This window comes from Phyllostomus discolor, chromosome 12 (genome assembly GCF_004126475.2).
Source record: "Phyllostomus discolor isolate MPI-MPIP mPhyDis1 chromosome 12, mPhyDis1.pri.v3, whole genome shotgun sequence".
NCBI lineage: Eukaryota > Metazoa > Chordata > Mammalia > Chiroptera > Phyllostomidae > Phyllostomus > Phyllostomus discolor.
Window position 1 is genome coordinate 75,914,853 of NC_040914.2, and position 18,185 is coordinate 75,933,037.

Consider the following 18,185-nt stretch of genomic DNA (forward strand, 5'->3'; position numbering starts at 1 on the left):
GTCAAACTCACCTGTTTAATACAGACAATGGCGACACAGCTGTTTGTTCTGGTGCCTTCATCTTTTTGTTGTGTTTGAAATACGTCATAAACGGTCATTTTAACCAAGGCAATAGACAACAATAGCTTTGGAAAAAAGTTCTGATTTTGAAATGGTTGCAAATTACAAGCACTTGTAAAACCTGATCTGCTTTATAACCTGGAGCACCAGGATGAGGGGCTGCCCTGCATGCAGCGGGTGCTGAATTACTCTGCTGACAGAACCATGAATCCCCATGTCTGTACGTGACAGATATTTCTTTTTATAAAAACATTCCAGGGATAAATAAAAATGACCATCCCTTGGGTATTAATTTTTAAAAGTAGCCCAGGCTCTCTTGTCCAAATGGCAATGGCTCACCAAACTCCTCCTCAGCAGGAGGCAGACCTAGGGCAGCGAGCCGGGGTGAGGGCAGAGGACAGAACGTAAGACACACTGAAAATCCGCAATCTCTGGTCATGGCCAAGTTCTACTCCTTATTAGTTCTCTTGGTTTCCTCAACTTCCACTTGAGATAATGAAACAGCTTTAAGAGAATGTGTAAAAACCACTTGGTAAACTGCATCACAAGACATTAAACTAAAGATTGTTTATACCCAAGTCATGCCTTTAAGGATACAAAATCACTTCTTGTTTAATTTGAATTATACTTTTAAAACCCCACCCAAAAGCATTTAAGAATTTATATCCCTGTTTCTCAATTCATAAAAAATTCTTTATTCATGAAGAACATGGATGCGTTAATGGAGCCGAACTACACTACAATCCTCGGCCGAGGGTGTGGGGTGGGAGACAATTACAGCACTCCCTCCTCGCTCACCAGACGCCTCCTTCTTCACGTGTGTGTGTGTGTAAGGGATTCGTTCCATACGCCAGTCATTATCAGAAAAAATTGTGCAAATGGATCTGTAATGTGACAAAGTGTCAATGGGGCCTCCACAATGACCAAATTAATAAGTATGCTATTTGTTAAAGGAGAGAGGAGAGCGAAAATGAGGCACTCAGAGAAAGATAGCCATCCACCTTCTTTGTCAAGGTCACGGTCAGAGAAAAAGCACTGCAAACATGGCCTTCACCAGGCATTTGTCTAGACCTTTACTACCCCAAATGCTACTGTATTGCAATGGCTACAGGAATACCACTAACTTCTTCACCATATACCCTGTTTTTCTAGACTACACTAAGGACATTCAAGAGGGTATCTGTACAGACAACAGGCTTAAGACAATGAGGGGCCCGCCAGGCTGGCCTGGTAAACCAGTGCGGTGTACACCAAGGTGACCATGACACCGGAGGAGAAGTGGAGGCCCCTCCACAGACACCACGCAGAAGACCAGCTAGCGCTGCCTTCCCCAGCGAGGGAGGGGGCCCCCGGCCAGCAGCATCAGCATCACCTGCAAGTCAGCAGAAATGCAGATCCTCGGGCCCCAGGCCTTCTGAGTCAGAAACCTGAGGTGGGCTCAGCAGCCAGAGTTTTAACCAGCCCTCCAGGGGATCCTGTACCAGGCTCAAGTCTGAGAATCCTGTATTAGATAAGACTGACCACACCATCTGCAGGGCTCGGGGCAAAACAAAAACGTGGGGCCTGTTCAATGATGGTTAAGAATTTCAGGACGGTGGGAGCAGAACAGTAAACCAAGCCTAGGCCCTCCTATGTGTGGGGCCCTGGTTGGCTACTTGAGCTGCAAGCCCATGATGCTGGCACTGGTTTTAGGAGACGGGTAGCATTTTTCATGTGTATTCAGAATAATTTTTCCCACAAAAAGTCCATTCCTTACTGCTCCAGGAAAGAAAACTCTTCCTGCTGTTGGCACCAACCTTGCACTCTCATGGAAGCCACCAAAAACGATTAACTGTCTCTTCCAGGCGACCATCCGATGTCCACTCCGACCTGAAGGGCCTCCTGGGGATCTAAAGTTAAAAAAACAACAACAAAAGACCACGTTTTAGACCGATTTCTGTTTTGCAAGCACTTACTGAGTACCATTTAATTTGACCAGGAGCTTTTGCAGACTTCAACAAGCTCCTTAAAAATGCTAAAAGCATGAACCCCAACACTGACGGGTTTTCTGTAATAGAGAGGAATGTTTGTGGTGTATTATCTGCTTACAAACACATCTGTGATGAAAATAAGAAACAAACCTAGCCAACCTCCAGGGACATATTTTTGAAAGGAGTGGGACCTCCTCAAGTACAGCCTCCAGTAGGCCCTTCAGGACTCATCCAGGAGAAGGCGTCGTTATCACAGATGACAGGGACACGTGTGTCACTGCCCCAGAAGACCTTCCCGTGGGACAGGCACGGAGGCAGGGGGCCGAGTGCGGACGGCCCTGACTCTCCACAGGCTTAAGCTGATACAGGTGTTCATGTCTTAGTTTTTAACAAAAAAACGTTTAAAAAGTAGAATAAAAGATAAAAACTTTTAAATGAATAAAAGCTTATGAAATAAGGATATAAAGAAAGGAAATGTATTTGTACAGCTATACGACATGTCTGTGTTTCATACATTCAGTGTAGCCTGAGTGTCCAGTGTCTATAGAGCCCGCAGCGGTGTCGTGCTCAGCAATGCCCGAGGCCTTCTCCTCACTCACCACTCACTCACCGACTCACCCAGAGCAACTTCCAGTCCTGCAAGCTGTTTTGCTGGTAAGCGCCCTATCCCGGTGCACCATTTTTTTATCTTTTGTACTGTATTTTTTACTGTACATTTTCATTGTTCATCGCTTACAGTACTCAGTACAGTAACATGATGTACGAGCTTGCAGCCCAGGAGCAACAGGCTGGACTACGCAGCCTAGGGGCGCAGCGGGCCGTGCCATCCGGGTTTACGGAAGCGCACTCTGTGATACTTGCACAGTGACAGAGTCACCTAACGACACATTCCTCAGTACACATGCCCGTCAGTAAACACTGCATACCTGCAGATGAGTTCTTAAAAAGTTCTTCAGAGAAATGGAAAATAATACACATCAGAAACATAAAGAGCATCGAAAAAGGTAAAAATAATAAAAATGTTTACCTAATTGATCTAAAAGGTAACTTGTTTAAAATAATAGACAATGTATTTCATTATATATACATAAATGTAAGTAAAATGAATGACAGCAATGATACAAAGGAGAGAGGTAAGGAATTAGAATTTTTTTTACAATAAAGTATTCATATCACTCATGAAGTCATATAGTGTTATTTGAAAGTGTACTTGGATTAGTTGTAAATGTCAGGCAACCACTAAAAAACAGTATAACTCATATGCTTCATATGCTAAGAGAGAAAATATAATCATATGACATGCTCAATTAAAACCACAAAAGGCAAAAAGAGTGAAAGAAAAACATAACAAATATCAAAGCAAAAAATAGAAAGCAATAATGTAATAAAAATTAGGCCAACTGTAGCATATCAATGATCTAAATGCATGAATTCAAAGTCACAGATTGTCAGAGTGGATCAAAACACAGGAGCCACAATATGTTGTCTACAAGAAACCCACGTTAGAGGCACGTACAGATTAACAGTAAGTGGATGCTGAGGACCATGCTAACAGTAATCAAAGAAGAGTAAGAGTAGCTAAATTCATTTCAGACAGAACAGACTTCAAAACAAAGTTATAAGGGATTTTTTAAAAGACATTACATAATTGTAAAGGAAAACTATAAAAATTCTCTAAAAAGATATAACAATTCTTAACACGTGCACCTAACGACAAAGTGCCCAAACTATGTGAGGTAAAACTAATAGAATACCAATAAAAGACAGATGAATTCACTATCATAGCTGGAGAAATTAATGTCTTTCTCTAAAAAATGGACAGATACAACAGGCAGAAATCAGTAAGAACATAGTTGGACTCAACTAACTCAATCAGCTGGATATAACTGACACCTATAGACTACTTCATCCAACGATAGCAGAATACACTTTTTTCTCAAGTTCACATAGAACATTCACAAAGACAGACCATGTTCTGGGCCAGAAAACACACTTTAATGAATTTTAAAAAACAAAAATCAGCCCTGGCTGGTGTAGCTCAGTGGATTTAGTACCGTCCCGCAAACCAAAGGACTGCTGGTTTGATCCGCAGCCAGGGCACATGCGTGGGATGTGTGACAGACAACCACACATAGGTGTTCCCCTCCCTTTCTTCCTCCCTCCCTTCCCCTCTCTCTCAAACTAAGTAAGTAAAATCTTTAAAAAATAAAAATAAGAAAAATAAAAATCATACAAAGTCTGCTTTGTAATTAAACTAGAGCACAGTGGAATTAAACTAGAAATCAATAATAGAAAGATAACTGAAAAATCCCAAAATATGCAGAGATTAAACAACATACTTCTAAACACATGGATCCAAGGAGAAATTTTAAAATATTTTGAACTGAATGAAAATGACACCTACTTATCAAAATTTGAGAGATGCAGAGAAAACAGTGCTAAGAAGTAAATTTATAGGATTGAATGCACATATTAGAAAAGGAGAAAGACCAAAAATCAATAATCTAAATTTCTACCTTGGGGAAGTGAAAAAAGGGAAATCAAATTTAAAGTAAGATGAAAATAAGTAATAAGAAACAAGCGAGAAATTAATGAAATTGAAAACAGAAAATCAATAGAGAAAAATCAACAAAACCAAAATCTGGTTCTTCAGAAAGATCAATAAAATTGACAACCCTCTAATGAAGCTAAGAGAAAATGAACACACAAATGACTAATGCCAGAAATGAAAGTAGAAACATCACATACCACATGGAAATCAAAACAATAAAGGAACAGTATGAACAACTCCATGCCCACAAATCTGATTACCCAGATGCAATGGACCAATTCCGTAAAAGACAATTTGCCAAAACCCACATAAGAAGAAACAGATGATCTTAAGAAGCCTGTATCTATTAAAGAAATGGAATCAATAATTAATAACCTTCAAAAACAGACAGCCCCAGGCCCAGATGGCTTTGCTGGAGAATTCTAACAAACACGGAAGGAAATCATAGCAATCCTCCATTATGTCTTCCAGAGGGTCGTTCCTATCCTCTGTCGAGTGCTATCCTAATATCAAAACCAGACAAAGACATCACAAGAAGACTACATACCAATGCCTCCAGCAAACACAGGTGCAAAAATCCTCAGTGAAATACTAGCAAAATAAATCCGAAAAGTACAAAAATATGATGACCAAGTGGGATTTATGCTGAATATGCCAGTCCAGTTCAACATTCAAAAATCAATTAATATAATCCACCACATCAGCAGAGTAAAAAGAGAAATCACATGACAATAAAGAAAAAGCCATTTAACAAAGCACCTGTTCATGATAAAAAAAACAAAAACAAAAACAAAAAAACCTCAGTAAACTAGAACAGAGGAGAACATTCTGAACTTGATAAAGAACTACCAAAAAAAATAATCTACAGCTAATACCACACTTGATAATTAAAAATTCAAAGCTGCCCCGTCTAGGACAAACCCTTTTACCACTCCTTTTTGGTACTGTATTGGAAGCCCTTGCTAATGCAGTAAGGCAAGAAAAGTCTACAGAATTTATACCTACTGAGAAGGGAGATACAAAACTATCTTTGTTACTAAATGGCATATTCATCTATGCATGGGGTGGCCAAAAAGTTAGTTTGCTTTTTTCTATTAAGACAGCTCTAGTAGCATTTATTTGTCTTTAACTTCATTTGAAACAATTTTGTTAGATTGTAATGTTGTAATGTGACAGCTGTCATATCAGCATGCATTTAAAAAACTTATCAAAATTGGTGAATTTTTGTGTAGCCATTTTAACATTGAAGGTGGAAGAAAATACGCAACATTTTCAGCATATTATGCTTTATTATTCCAAAAAAGGTAAAAAATATATGCAACTGAAATACAAAAAAAAAAAAAAAAAAGATTTGTGCAGTGTATGGAGAAGGTGCTGTGACTGATCAAATGTGTCAAAAGTGGTTTGTGAAATTTCATGCTAGAGATTTCTCAGTGGACGATGTGATGCTCCATGGTCAGGTAGACCAGCTGAAGTCAACAGTGATCAAATCAAATCAAAGATATTAACTGAGAACAATAAATGTTATACCAGGTGGAAGATAGCCAACACACTCAAAATATCCAAATCAATAAGTTATTGGTGAAAATGAAAACTCTATCTTTTATTTTATAGGGAAAAAAACAACCAGCCATACAGACTTTCTGGCCAACCCAAAAAGAAATTCAGAAGAGTTGAAAAGAAAACTCCTAGAACTAATAAGCAATTATAGCAAAATTGCAGGCAACAAAGTTAATATACAAAAGTCAATTGTTTCCTTATAAACCGACAGTGAACAAGTGAAATTTGAAATTAAAACAATAGCATTTACATTAACACCCTAAAATAAAATACACTGGTATAAACCTAACAAAACATGTACAAGATCTATGTAGGGAAAACTACCAAATTCTGACAAACTCAAAAAGAACTAAATACATGGATGAACACTCTGTGTTCGTGGAGAGGAAGGCATTAACTGTCAAGATGTCAGTTCTTCCTAATTTGATCTCTAAATTCAATGTAATCTCAATCGAAATCCCAGCAAACTATTTTACGAATATCAACATACTGATTCCAAAGTTTACAAGGAGAAGCAAAAGCCCCAGAATAGCCAACACAATATTAAAGGAGAAGAACAAAGTGGAAGACTAACACAACCTGAGTTCAAAACCACTCAAGACAGTGCGGTTTTGGTGGAAGAATAAGCAAACAGATCAACGGAACGGGACAGACAGCACAGGAATAGACCCCGGCAAATGCCATCAACTGATCTTTGACAAAGGAGCAAAGGCAGTCTCTTCAACAGACGGTGCTGGACCGACTGGACATTCACAAGCAGAATAATGAACCACAACACAGATCTTACACTCTTAACAAAAATTTATCCAAAATGGATCACAGACCTAAATGTAAAATAACTGATAGGCTGAACTTTATTGAAATTTCAATCTCCTGTGCAAAAGACAGTATCAAGCAAATTAGAAAAGAAGCCTGGGGAAAAATATTTGCAGAAGACACGTCTGATAAAGGACTGTTATGCCAAATATGCAAACAACACTTAAAACTCAAAAACGAGAAAACAAACAACCTGATAAACAGATTCTTTCTTTGCTGGAATCAACCCCCACGGCCCAGGCACCTCTGCTCACCCCATTTGACTGGCTGCTCTCTAGGCCTGGGTCTCCCACCTACAGAACCCCACTGTCAAGTCCTGTGTCCCCCAAAGACCTCAATGACTCCAGGCTGCAAGGAACGGTTACAGCCCAAACCACACAGTTACAGGACGCACCATTCTACACAGTTGCCATCAAAACCAAGTGCCCTAAAGCATACATGAGCATGCAGAATGTCACAGTAAAAAGGAAGTTTGAGCTGCCCAATCTAAGGATCTCCTCCTCATCAACTTTCAGATGAACAGTTCATCACACTGCACTATGAGGCACCCCGCTCAGGGCCTTCCCTTATTCCAACCCAGACCAAAATCCTTTCTCACCTTTCTTCAAATGCTTGATCATACTGGTCTCTCCCATCAATGCCCTGAATTTATTAACATCTTTCAATGTGTCACTCAAAATGACCATTGGGCTCACCATGAAAAGCCAGCCAAAAGTCACCGATACCTGTTCAACCTTTAACATTGGCTTCTGGATAGCCTCACCGCATGTCCATGCCTACCAGAACTACAGTTCCAAATCCCTCTCTTCTATGAGCAAGGGCAGCTTTTTTTTTTTAAGTCATATTTCCTAATCCTGTTTTTATATGCAATTGACATGAAAAATTTATCCCACCTCAAAATCTTTTAAATTTTGGCCTTTTATTGATAGCATATTTGTATTTAGGTTATTAACTGTATCTGAAAGTATTTTTTAAATTAAGAATTTTTCAATTACTGTTGACAGTCAATATTGTATCAATATTAGCTTCCGGTGTACAGCATAGCAGTCATTTACAAAACTTACGAAGTGATCCCCCCGGTAAGTCCAGCATCCCTTGGACTGACACCATAGTGTTGTCACGGTACTATTGACTACACTCCCCGAGCTGTACTGTACCTCCCCACGACCATTTTGTAACTGCCCATTTCCCTCCTAACCCCTTTCACCTTTTTCACCCAGCTCCCCCAACCTCCCTCCCACCTGGCAACCACCAGTTTGTCATCTCACTGATGAGTCCATTTGTTTTGTTTGTTCATTTATTTTGTTTCTTAGGTTCCACGTGTAAGTGAAATCATATGATATTTGTCTTTGTCTGACTTATTTCACTCAGCACAATACCCTCTCCATCCATCTATGTTGCTGCAAATGGTAGATTTCATTCTTTCTATAGCTGAGTAATGGTGCATTGTATATACGTATCACTTCTTTACCCAATCGTCTATCAATGGACACAGTTTGCTTCCATACCTTGGCTATTGTAAATAATGTTGCAATGAACGGAGGGATGCATATATCTTTTCAAACTTGCATTTTGGATTTCTTCATATAAATACCCAGAAGTGGGAGTGTTGGGTCACATGACAGTTCTATTTTTAATTTTTTGAGCAACTTCCAGACTGTTCCCATAGAGGCTGTATCAATTTGCAAACCCACCAACAGTGCATGAAAGTTCCCTTTTCTCCACATCCTCTTAAAACACTTGTCTGTTGATTTTTTGACAATAGCTATTGTGACAGGTGGGAGGTAATATTCATTGTGGTTTTAATTTGCATTTCCCTAATGATGAATGATGAGGATCTTTTTATATGTCTATTGGCCATCTGTATGTCCTCTTTGAAAAAATGTCTCTTCAGGTTCTCTACCCATTTTTAAATCAGATTATTTGTCTTTTTAGTGTTAAGTTGTATGAGTTCCTTACATATTTTGGATATGAACCCCAATCAGGTATATCACTAGCAAATTATCTTCTCTTAGTCTGTAGGTTTTCTTTTTATTGTTGATGGTTTCCTTTGCTGTGCAGAAACATTTAGTTTGATATATTTCCACTTATTTTTTTCTTTTGTTTTTCTTGCCTAAGGAGACATATCCAAAAAAATATTACTAAGAGCAATGTTACAGAGTTCACTGCCTATGTTTTCCTCTAGGAGTTTTATGGTTTCAGGTCTTACACTTGAGTCCATCCATTTTGGGTTTATTCTTGTACATCTCATAAGGAAGTAGTTTAGTTTTTTTCTTTCTTTTTTGCATGTATCTGTTCAGTTTTTCTGACACCATTTATTGAAGAGACTGTCTTTTTCCCACTGTATATTCTTGCCTTTTTTGTCATAGATTAATTGACCATATTGGTGTGGGTTTATTTCTGGGCTCTGTTCTGTTCCACTGATCTATGTGTCTGTTTTCATGCCAGTGCCATGCTGTGTTGATTACTATAGCCTTGCAGTATAGTTTGGTTGTAATATCTCCTACTTCTTCTTTCTCAAGATTGCTTTGGCTATTTGGGGTCTTTTGTGGTTCCATATAAATTTTAGAAGAGGGAAAGGAAGAAAGAGAGAGGCGGGAGGGAGGGGGAGGGGGAGAGGGAGATGAGGAGAGGGAAGGAGAAACATCAGTGTGTTGTTCCACTTCTTTATGCATTCACTGGTTGACTTTTTTGTTATTATTTTTATTGTTTAAATGTGTTATTTATTTTTAGAGAGTGGAAGGGAAGGAAAGAGAAAGAGAAACATCAATGCATGGTTGCCCCTCAGGCGTCCCCTACTGGGGACCTGGCCTGCAACTCAGGCATGTGCCCTGACTGGGAATCGAATCAGCAACTCTTTGGTTCACAGGCCCATGCTCAATCCACTGAGCCACACCAGCCAGGGCCATTGGTTGATTCGTGTACGCGCCCTGACTGGGGTTCAAACCCACAACCCTAGCGTACTAGGACAGTGCCTAACCAACTAAACTACCTGGCCAGGGATGAATATTTTAATGATGTTAATTCTTTCTATCCATGAACATAGTATATGCTTCCATCTGTATCTTCTTCAATTTATTTCTTCAGTATCTTACAGTTTTCTGAGTATAGATCTTTTACGTCCTACCTCCTTGGTTAAATTTGTTCTTAGGTATTTTTGATACAATTATAAATGGGATTTTCTTAATTTCTCTGACAGTTTTGTGTATAATAATGCAACCAATTTCTGAATAATTTTGTATCTTGTTACTTTATTGAATCCAGTAATCAGTTCTACTAGCTTTTGACAGGCTCTTTGGGGTTCTAAATATTATATCATGTCATCTGCAAATAATTCCAGTTTTACTTCCTCCTTTCCAATCTGGATGCCTTTTATTTCTTTTTCTTGTCTGACTGCTGTGACCAGAACTTCCAATATTATGTTGAATAAAAATGGTAAAAGTGAACAAGCTTGTCTTGTTCCTGATCCTAAAACACTTTCAGCTTTTCACCGCTGAGCATGATGGTAGCTGCAGGTTTGTTGTCTGTAGCCTTTACCGTGCTGTTCCCTCCATTTCCACTTTGCTCGGAGTTATCATCAATGCATGGATTTTACAAAATCCACTTCTAGATGACCTCTGGCTAACAAATACCTCTTGCTAGATTTGGTCCACAGGATAATTTTGGATGCTGAATTTGTCAACAACATATTTGCTCTCCTACAAATTTAGTAAGTGTATTTTCTATCCAAATTCATGATAAAAATGCCAAATGAACAAGGCTTGGAAGGAGAGCCTGTGGGTGCCATGATACCACCACTGCAGGTTCACACCGTCGCCAGGCACTGGCCTCGACAGGCCCTCTGCATGGTGGGAAAGGGCCCTCCTGGACGCTGGCCCCACTCCCCAGACTGAAATGGATGGCACAACATCTCCATCTCCTCTGCTGGGTGCTGAGGGAATGAGCCACACCACACAATTGCACAACAGAGAAGCTGAGTAGAAGCCACATGTGCTGGACAAGAAGCAACCCCCCCCTTTTAACAAGTTCTTTGACGTAATGCTTAAGTAGTACAACCTGGGGAACAATTCAACAACTAGGATGGTCCAACTCTACTTCAAAACCACTATTCAGGAGAGCCAAATGCTACCAATGTTAGTCCAGTAACGGAGAACCTGAAGGCCCAGAGACCTATGGAAAGTGTCAACAACTGTCATCTTTAAACGACTCCCAGTGGCTGAGGTGCACCAGGACAAGGGCTTTCTGCCCACAGACCTCATGGGTGTTTTGTCCCCTGGTGATCCAGGCACGAAGGACTGAATTTACTTTTGGTAGCAGCAGCCAAGTACCACTCTGCTTTGTAACCAAAATGGGAAAGTTTTCCATAAAAAGACTTCACATACCCTCCAGAAAAATAAAGCTACCCCCAAAAAAGCCTGTTTATATCTGAATCTCCAACAGGCACTTTTCAACTGCCATCACTCCTAAATATGGAGTCTTAAAAAATCCCCATGTTGTATGCAGCCAGATCTACACGCAGCACAAAAATACATGTGCAATGCTGTGGGAGTGCGCACTTTCACCGCGGCTGAGCTGTGTGCAGAACCCATTCCGATAGGGCAAGGTGCCCCTCGGTGTCACCCCGGCCCCTTCTGACGGGCCACTGTGGCGACATTTACAGGAAATACACAAGCATCGAGTAGCTCCATGGGATTAGAGTACAAACAGAGTGTTAAGCACTTGGCACGTAAATGTTTCCCTGAGGTATTTCAAAATTTCTGCCTTCCAGAATTACATGCCAGAGTACCAGGAAGCCCCGGGACATTTACTGAGCAAAGGAACAATTTATTTCACAAAACCTGAGTCAACATTACACAGGCCCACCCGACAGGAAATTCTGTCTAGTGGCTCATCTTTGACAAGAAAAGGCCCCTTTTAAAACTGGTAACAGCCTGGCCCAAGCAGGAACTGCGTGCAAAAAGCGTCACTCTTTTCATCTCAAGCAGTGTCCCTTTGGCCTTTGGCCCCACTTCTCCAAGTATCAAATCAATCAAATAGTGAATCTGAGGCTTAGTAAGTACAGGATATTGTATCACCTTGTACGGAACAACTAACAGCAGTCTCTAGAATCTAGGTAGCCTAAAAAACTGTTCTTGTTTTATTTTGTAACTGTTACCACTCATAAGAAAACTCCTGTTTGTGGAGAGTTCATTCTGCGCTATGTGCATTCATTCCTCACAATAAATGCACGGTGCAGCCATTATGTTTACTCCCGTTTTACAACGGAGAAAACCAAGACTTAGAAGTCAAGAAACACACTAAGCTAGTCAGTGGCAGAGCCAGAATTTAAATCGAGGCAATCTGGCTCCAGAACCTGCACTTTCAACAACCAATTAATTCGACACTAAACTACACCAAATGGAGCCAGAGATATTGTACAAAAGAAAACTAGGCCCCAAAAATGACCCCTCACCCTAACGACAATCTTCCATTTCATACATCCTTTGCATTACCCCTTAATTTTCCCACAAATCAGTCGCTCTCTACCTGTTGGTCTTCCCTCCCCCCCCCCCCCCACACACAAGCGCACCACATCAAAACAGTCACCGATGGCAGCGAAGGAGCAGGGGGGTCCACACAGGTTTCCACTCCCTCCCCAGGGTCTCCTGGCTTCACTCCCAGGGGCTGCATGGCTGTCATTAAAACTTGCCTGACTACGAAGTCCAGAAAACCTCCGACCACAAGGCCAACCAGCTCACTGGAGAAGTCAGATCGCAAAGCATGTGTGTCTCTATTTCCACATGCATGTTTCACAGCCCAAGATGCATATACTTCACAATTATGGGGCATGGTTTGATTTCAGCTAACTCATTACTGCCTTTTGCAACAGGATTATAAAAAGAGCTCTGAATCATTTTGCTAATAATTCTTGTCTAGGATGCCAACTTTTCTCAGACACAGCTTTCAGAGACACATACTAAGTGGGTTCGGCTAAAGACCGCACAAACACTGGTTCCTTTCCCAAATCAAGAGAAAATAGTGCATGCGTGCCCATGGAGCACACGCTCGTACAGTATATTTTTCATTCAATCAATTTGTATTGATCAGGTACTAAGTGCTTCAACGCATATAAAAACGTGTTAGTTGTACACAAACGTTCGCAGTGGAAGTCCTCTCGAGGCTGGAAAGTAGAGACAACTCGTGGATAAACAAAACGTGGTGCATCGAAAACAATGGAATATGTTCAGCCATAAAAAACCATTCTGACATGTACTGCAGGGTGGATGGGCCTCAAAAACAGTGTGCCGAGTGTGAGTCAGCCACAGAGAACGAACGCTGTAGGATTCCAGTTACAGGAAGCATCTCGAGTGGGCCAATGCACAGAGACAGGAAGCAGACTAAAGGGGACCAGAGATGACGGGAAGGACAAGCGTAGGGTTGAGGGTGGTGGGAATGGAGTCTTCCTGGGGCAGTGGAAGCACTCTCTATTTAAAGAGTAGTGGTAGTCATACAACTATGTGCATATGCTAAAAACACCGAATTATATATTTTGAAAGGGTGATTTTTTTAGGCATATGAAAAACATCTGAAAATAGCTGAGTTCTATAAGTAGCAGCCCGACCTCCTTGCTTGTGGCTTATGGAGTCATAGATGACTAGCTAGATGGCACCAACTTCAGAAATAAATGGAGAAAGGGTGTCAAAATCTTTCTTCCTTTGCCCAACTGCACCTCCTCCGGGGGGTCAGGGAGGAAAGCGGGGCTTGCCTTTGAAAATGCTGGCGTTTGAGTGCGGCAGGCTGACCTACCCAAACCTTAACAGAAAGGCAACCAGAACTGGTAGGGCAGGCCCGCTGCGACTGAAGAAGGGGTTGTAAGTGCCTGAGCACCCTGGCTGGTTACACATGCAGGTCCTTCCCGGGGCTCCCAGGCTCGCTCCCTCTCAGAGAAGTCCCTGCAGAGCACGCAGCACCCACACAGCACCAGAGGAGACTGAAGGCGCACAGAAGAGAGGGAAGGAACCGGGGCACAGCCCCGCTCCCCTACCTTGGCACCTTCTGAGGAGCATCAGCATCTCCTGTAGCTCCAGCCCCAACCCCACCCCGCCTCCCAAGCCTAGCAGTGAGATGTGGCTTCTAGCTGTCCCCCTGGTTTGGCTTTGTCTACCACAGGTGTGACCAATCGCATCTGTGTCTTCCTAATTAGACCCTCACTGATACACCAACCCATGTGAGAGGAAAGACCTCCGAAAACACCAGATGCTAACTGTTGGGCTGGAAGTTTGCATCCCCACCTCCACCCAACTCCTAGGCTGAAGCCCTAAGCCCCAGTGTGATGGTATCAGGAGGCGGGGCCTTTGGGAGGGATGAAGTTTGATGAGGTCAGGAAGGTGGGGCCCCCATGATGGGATCAGGGCCTCCATAAACAACAGGAAGAAAAAACTCTCTGCAGGAGCAAAAAAAGACCACGTGAGGGCACAGCACGGAAAATCCATCCATGAACCAGGAAGGGGGCCCTCACCAGACATCTAATCTGCTGGAACCTTAACCATGGACTTCCAGTCCCCAGAACTGCGAGAAATCGGTGTCTGTTGGTTACGCCCCCTGATCTGTAGTATCCTGTTATAGCAGCCCAAACAGGCTAAGACACTGGCCTGTCTAGTGTTTCACTGTTTTGCTGATAACCACAGATACACCTGCAATTATCAGCCACTCATTTGCTCAAATGGAAGGGCAGGCAATTTTCTCAGTGGCTTTCCCCTCCCCAGCCCCTCTGCAGGTCCTCCACCGTGAAACACAGTAAAAGCTTCTGTACCGTGAGAGGCAGGGTGGGCAGGGCAGGTGCTGAGCCCCGTCTTTGGTGTCCAGGTCCCTCAAACTCACGTAAGTGAACATACGTTTAAAGCACAGACACCCGCCCGCTGCTTCCCTATCCCCCGGGAGGGAATCTCCCGCAGCAGATGCAGTAGGGGAAGGAAAGGCTGATTGTATATTTTATGAAAATAAAAAGTTAGTACATAGAACCTATGTTGCCCAATCAGGCTTTTTTTTTCTTTTTAAATTATCAGAGCAGTTTTGCAGGCACCTCCCACTGAAGAGAGACTGAAGGGAACCTCAAAATGTCGGCCAGGAGCTGGAAGGACACATCCACCGTGAAAGGAGGAGGCTGACGCTGGCATTTCATGTAAGCTTTGGTCTTCCTGATGTTAGTAACCCTGTGATTTTCCCTCTCACTTTCAAACTGTTATGATGTCACACAAGTGTCTGTCGCTACAATGGAGAATGTGCAAAAATGAAGACAATAAAAGATTACTAAGTGTCCACTTCTTGTCCAATGTGCTGCGGAAACACCACCAGATGGCAAAAACCCGAGATGAAAATTCGAAGCACTGGCCTGGGTGGGATGGCGGGGGCTCTCCTGCCCGGCTCGCATTCTGTAACCAAGCCCACCAGCGTGGGAGCGGCTGCCAGGGCAGGCTACAGCAGAACGCGTGAAACCCTGTGCCCCTGCCTCGTTCTACTCTTGAGACATAAACTTAATGGAAACACATGTATGTGTTCATCGTAAGATGTGTAAAACAGTGCTGACAGCAACACCACTTACAAAACTGTGAACTAGTAACTTTCTAATGCTCACCACCAGTCAAACGCACGGGGACCCATCTCTATAATGGAAACATTATAGAGCATCAAAATAAACAAACTATTCCCATATGCAACACAAGTAAATCTCATGAAATAATGCTCAGTGAAAATGTCAAATTCGAGAGTACATTTACATGATGTGCAAACCAAGCAAACCCAATCCGTGCTTGCAGGGGCCGGGGGCAGAGTGACCAGGGCTTTGAGGATGCCAACTGCACCGTGTCCTGGACCTGAGTGGACAGGTGCATTTACTTTATAAAATTCACCAAGCTGAACAACTGTATACTTTTCTTTACACAGTTTACTTCATTACAGTTTACTATTTAAAAAAAAAAAGAGCACTTTTTACAAACACAAAACCTCCCTTTGGTCCCTTTGCACCACCTGGAGAGGCTGTCCTGAGTGGACAGTGGCTGCAGAAGTGCACCAGCCTGCAGGGTGCTGCCTGGGTGCTAATGGCTGCGTTTGGTTCCTGTTATGCCCACACGCAGGCGCTCTGACACCACTTGGGGAGGGGGCGGGGCCTGCTCAGGTCTCTCAGCTTCCACTGCAGGACAAGGCACAGGAGGATGCAATCACAGCCTGTGCTCATCTCCACACCCAGCCACAAGTGAGCACCACAGCTAAACACAGGAAGCTGCAGGTGCAGCTCTTTCAAGGCACCCCTTCAGTGGCCTGCCAGGGAGCTAACACCATCGAACCTCAGACCTCAGAAGAACAGGTCTGACATCACTACTCCAGGGCGGCCCTGCCCGTTCCCGCTATCGTTTCCTCGGACCAGCCCATGCAAGGATGGGGGCAATACACTTGTTAATTGGAAGCCTGGCGTGAATCAGAACATTGGCATCAAAGAAAAACATGTCATATAAATCAAAAGTCGCCAGCTAGGAAGGGAGAACCCATCTTACCCTCCAAAGAGAAAAACCTGCTTAAAAGCTAAGAAAGGGGCTAAATAGAGATGCAGATTTAATGTGGCCTCTGGAGGCCTTTGCCAATATGGAACCTTCCTCACAGTCAGTCTCCCCGGCCGTAAAACTGCCCCCATAAGAGTGAAAAACATTTACAAAAAAATGACTGCAAGGTGCCCAGGCAAATTCTGGTAACAAAGTAAATTACAGTGAACTCCACCTGTGCTTTTCAAGCAATACAAGCCCATATCATGCAGATTTTTCCAGGCTAAATGGTCTTCCCCAGAAATGGAAAATCAGTCTTCATTTTGGCTAAATTTGCTTGCCTTTCTGTTTTAGACCAACAAAAATAATGAGGATAAACTGTCAGTGGTAGTCCTCTTTCAACAGTGGCCATGACCTCAGTGCATTGGTAACCAAGTCCAGTTATAAGCAGCAGCAGCTCTAAGTCCGAATTCTACACGCTGTCACCCAGCCCCCAGACCCAACAGGCCGACTGTAACTATCAGGCTACCTGCACCCATCCAAGGTTATACTGGGTCATGTCAGCTAAGCCTGCACAGCCCTGCTGGCAACAATTAGGTGATGCTTTCATTTTGGAACAGTCAGTAAACTATAACAGCAATACTTTCATAATTTGAATTGTTAAAGATCTAAGAAGCACTTCGCAGGAGTGGTCCAGGGTTGCATCAATGAGGGTTGCTATGGGGGATGGGGAGGGATTCATGTAAAATGCAGATTCCTGAGCCCCATCTTAAACCTGTTATAAATCAGACTTGATATTTGGGCTGAGGGCAGAAATGTGCATTTTCAAAGCTCCCTAGGTACTACTTGGTACGTGAAAGCCTGAGAATCACTAATAGAGTAACATCTCCCCAGGCTGACAAGTCTCCCAACCACGCCTGCTGGGAAACCTTCCTTAAAAGTGCCCCTCCGAGTGCAGATAAGGCCAGAAAGACTGCTTATCCCCCGAGGTAGCCCAGCAGAAGTCCGGGACCTGCTACACGGTGACGCAAGGGCGGCCACCAAATGAGTCAGACCAGCACCCAAACAAGAATGCTGTGTGCTGGAGGAGCGCTGGGAAAGAGGCCCCCACATTGAGTGTGGGGGTGCCAAGCGGTATCCTGGGAAGACAACCAGACACTAAGTACAGGCTTCAGGAACACCTGCACCTTTGACTTCTCAAGTCTACTTCCGAGCTCTTCTGAACTTCACTGAAGGGTTAGAAGTGAACCTCACTAAATGGCACAATGTTCTTGATTGGGAAGAGAGAGGGTTAGGAAGATGCCCACTCTCCCTAAATGTAATCTATAAATAAAAGCAATCTAATCAAAATCCTATTGAAATGTTTAAAAACAGAACTTGAAAAACTGATTCTGAAGCTCATATGAAAAGAATCAGTACATGACAAAGAAATATTTTATGTAAATGAAAAAACCCTCTAGTATCAAAACATACCACAAAGCCACAGTCATCAAAATGAAGTAACCCTAGAACAGGTGAAAATAAAAGATCAATGAATCCAGACTTTGCCGCGCGCGTGTGTGTGTGTGTGTCTACCGCATGCACTTGAGTTGTGAGCACCAGGCTCTCAGGCCCACTTTGTGAACACACGAGCAGGTACGTTCACGCTCGGACATCTTCCTTAGGGGTGTGTTGTTCTGCAACTTGTTTCTTTGCGTATATTTTTGTACATGC

The 18,185-nt window shown here is 42.7% G+C and overlaps 1 protein-coding gene across 2 annotated transcripts in view; it reads right to left on the minus strand.

Moving 5' to 3' along the window:
• KLHDC4 (kelch domain containing 4) overlaps window positions 1-18,185 on the minus strand; it is a 51,315-nt gene that overhangs the window by 12,731 nt on the left and 20,399 nt on the right. For both annotated transcript variants that reach the window (XM_028501743.2, XM_036012371.1), the window contains one exon: window positions 1,857-1,949. In XM_028501743.2, the coding sequence (XP_028357544.1) occupies window positions 1,857-1,949 (93 nt within the window). The remainder of the gene's footprint in view (window positions 1-1,856; window positions 1,950-18,185) is intronic.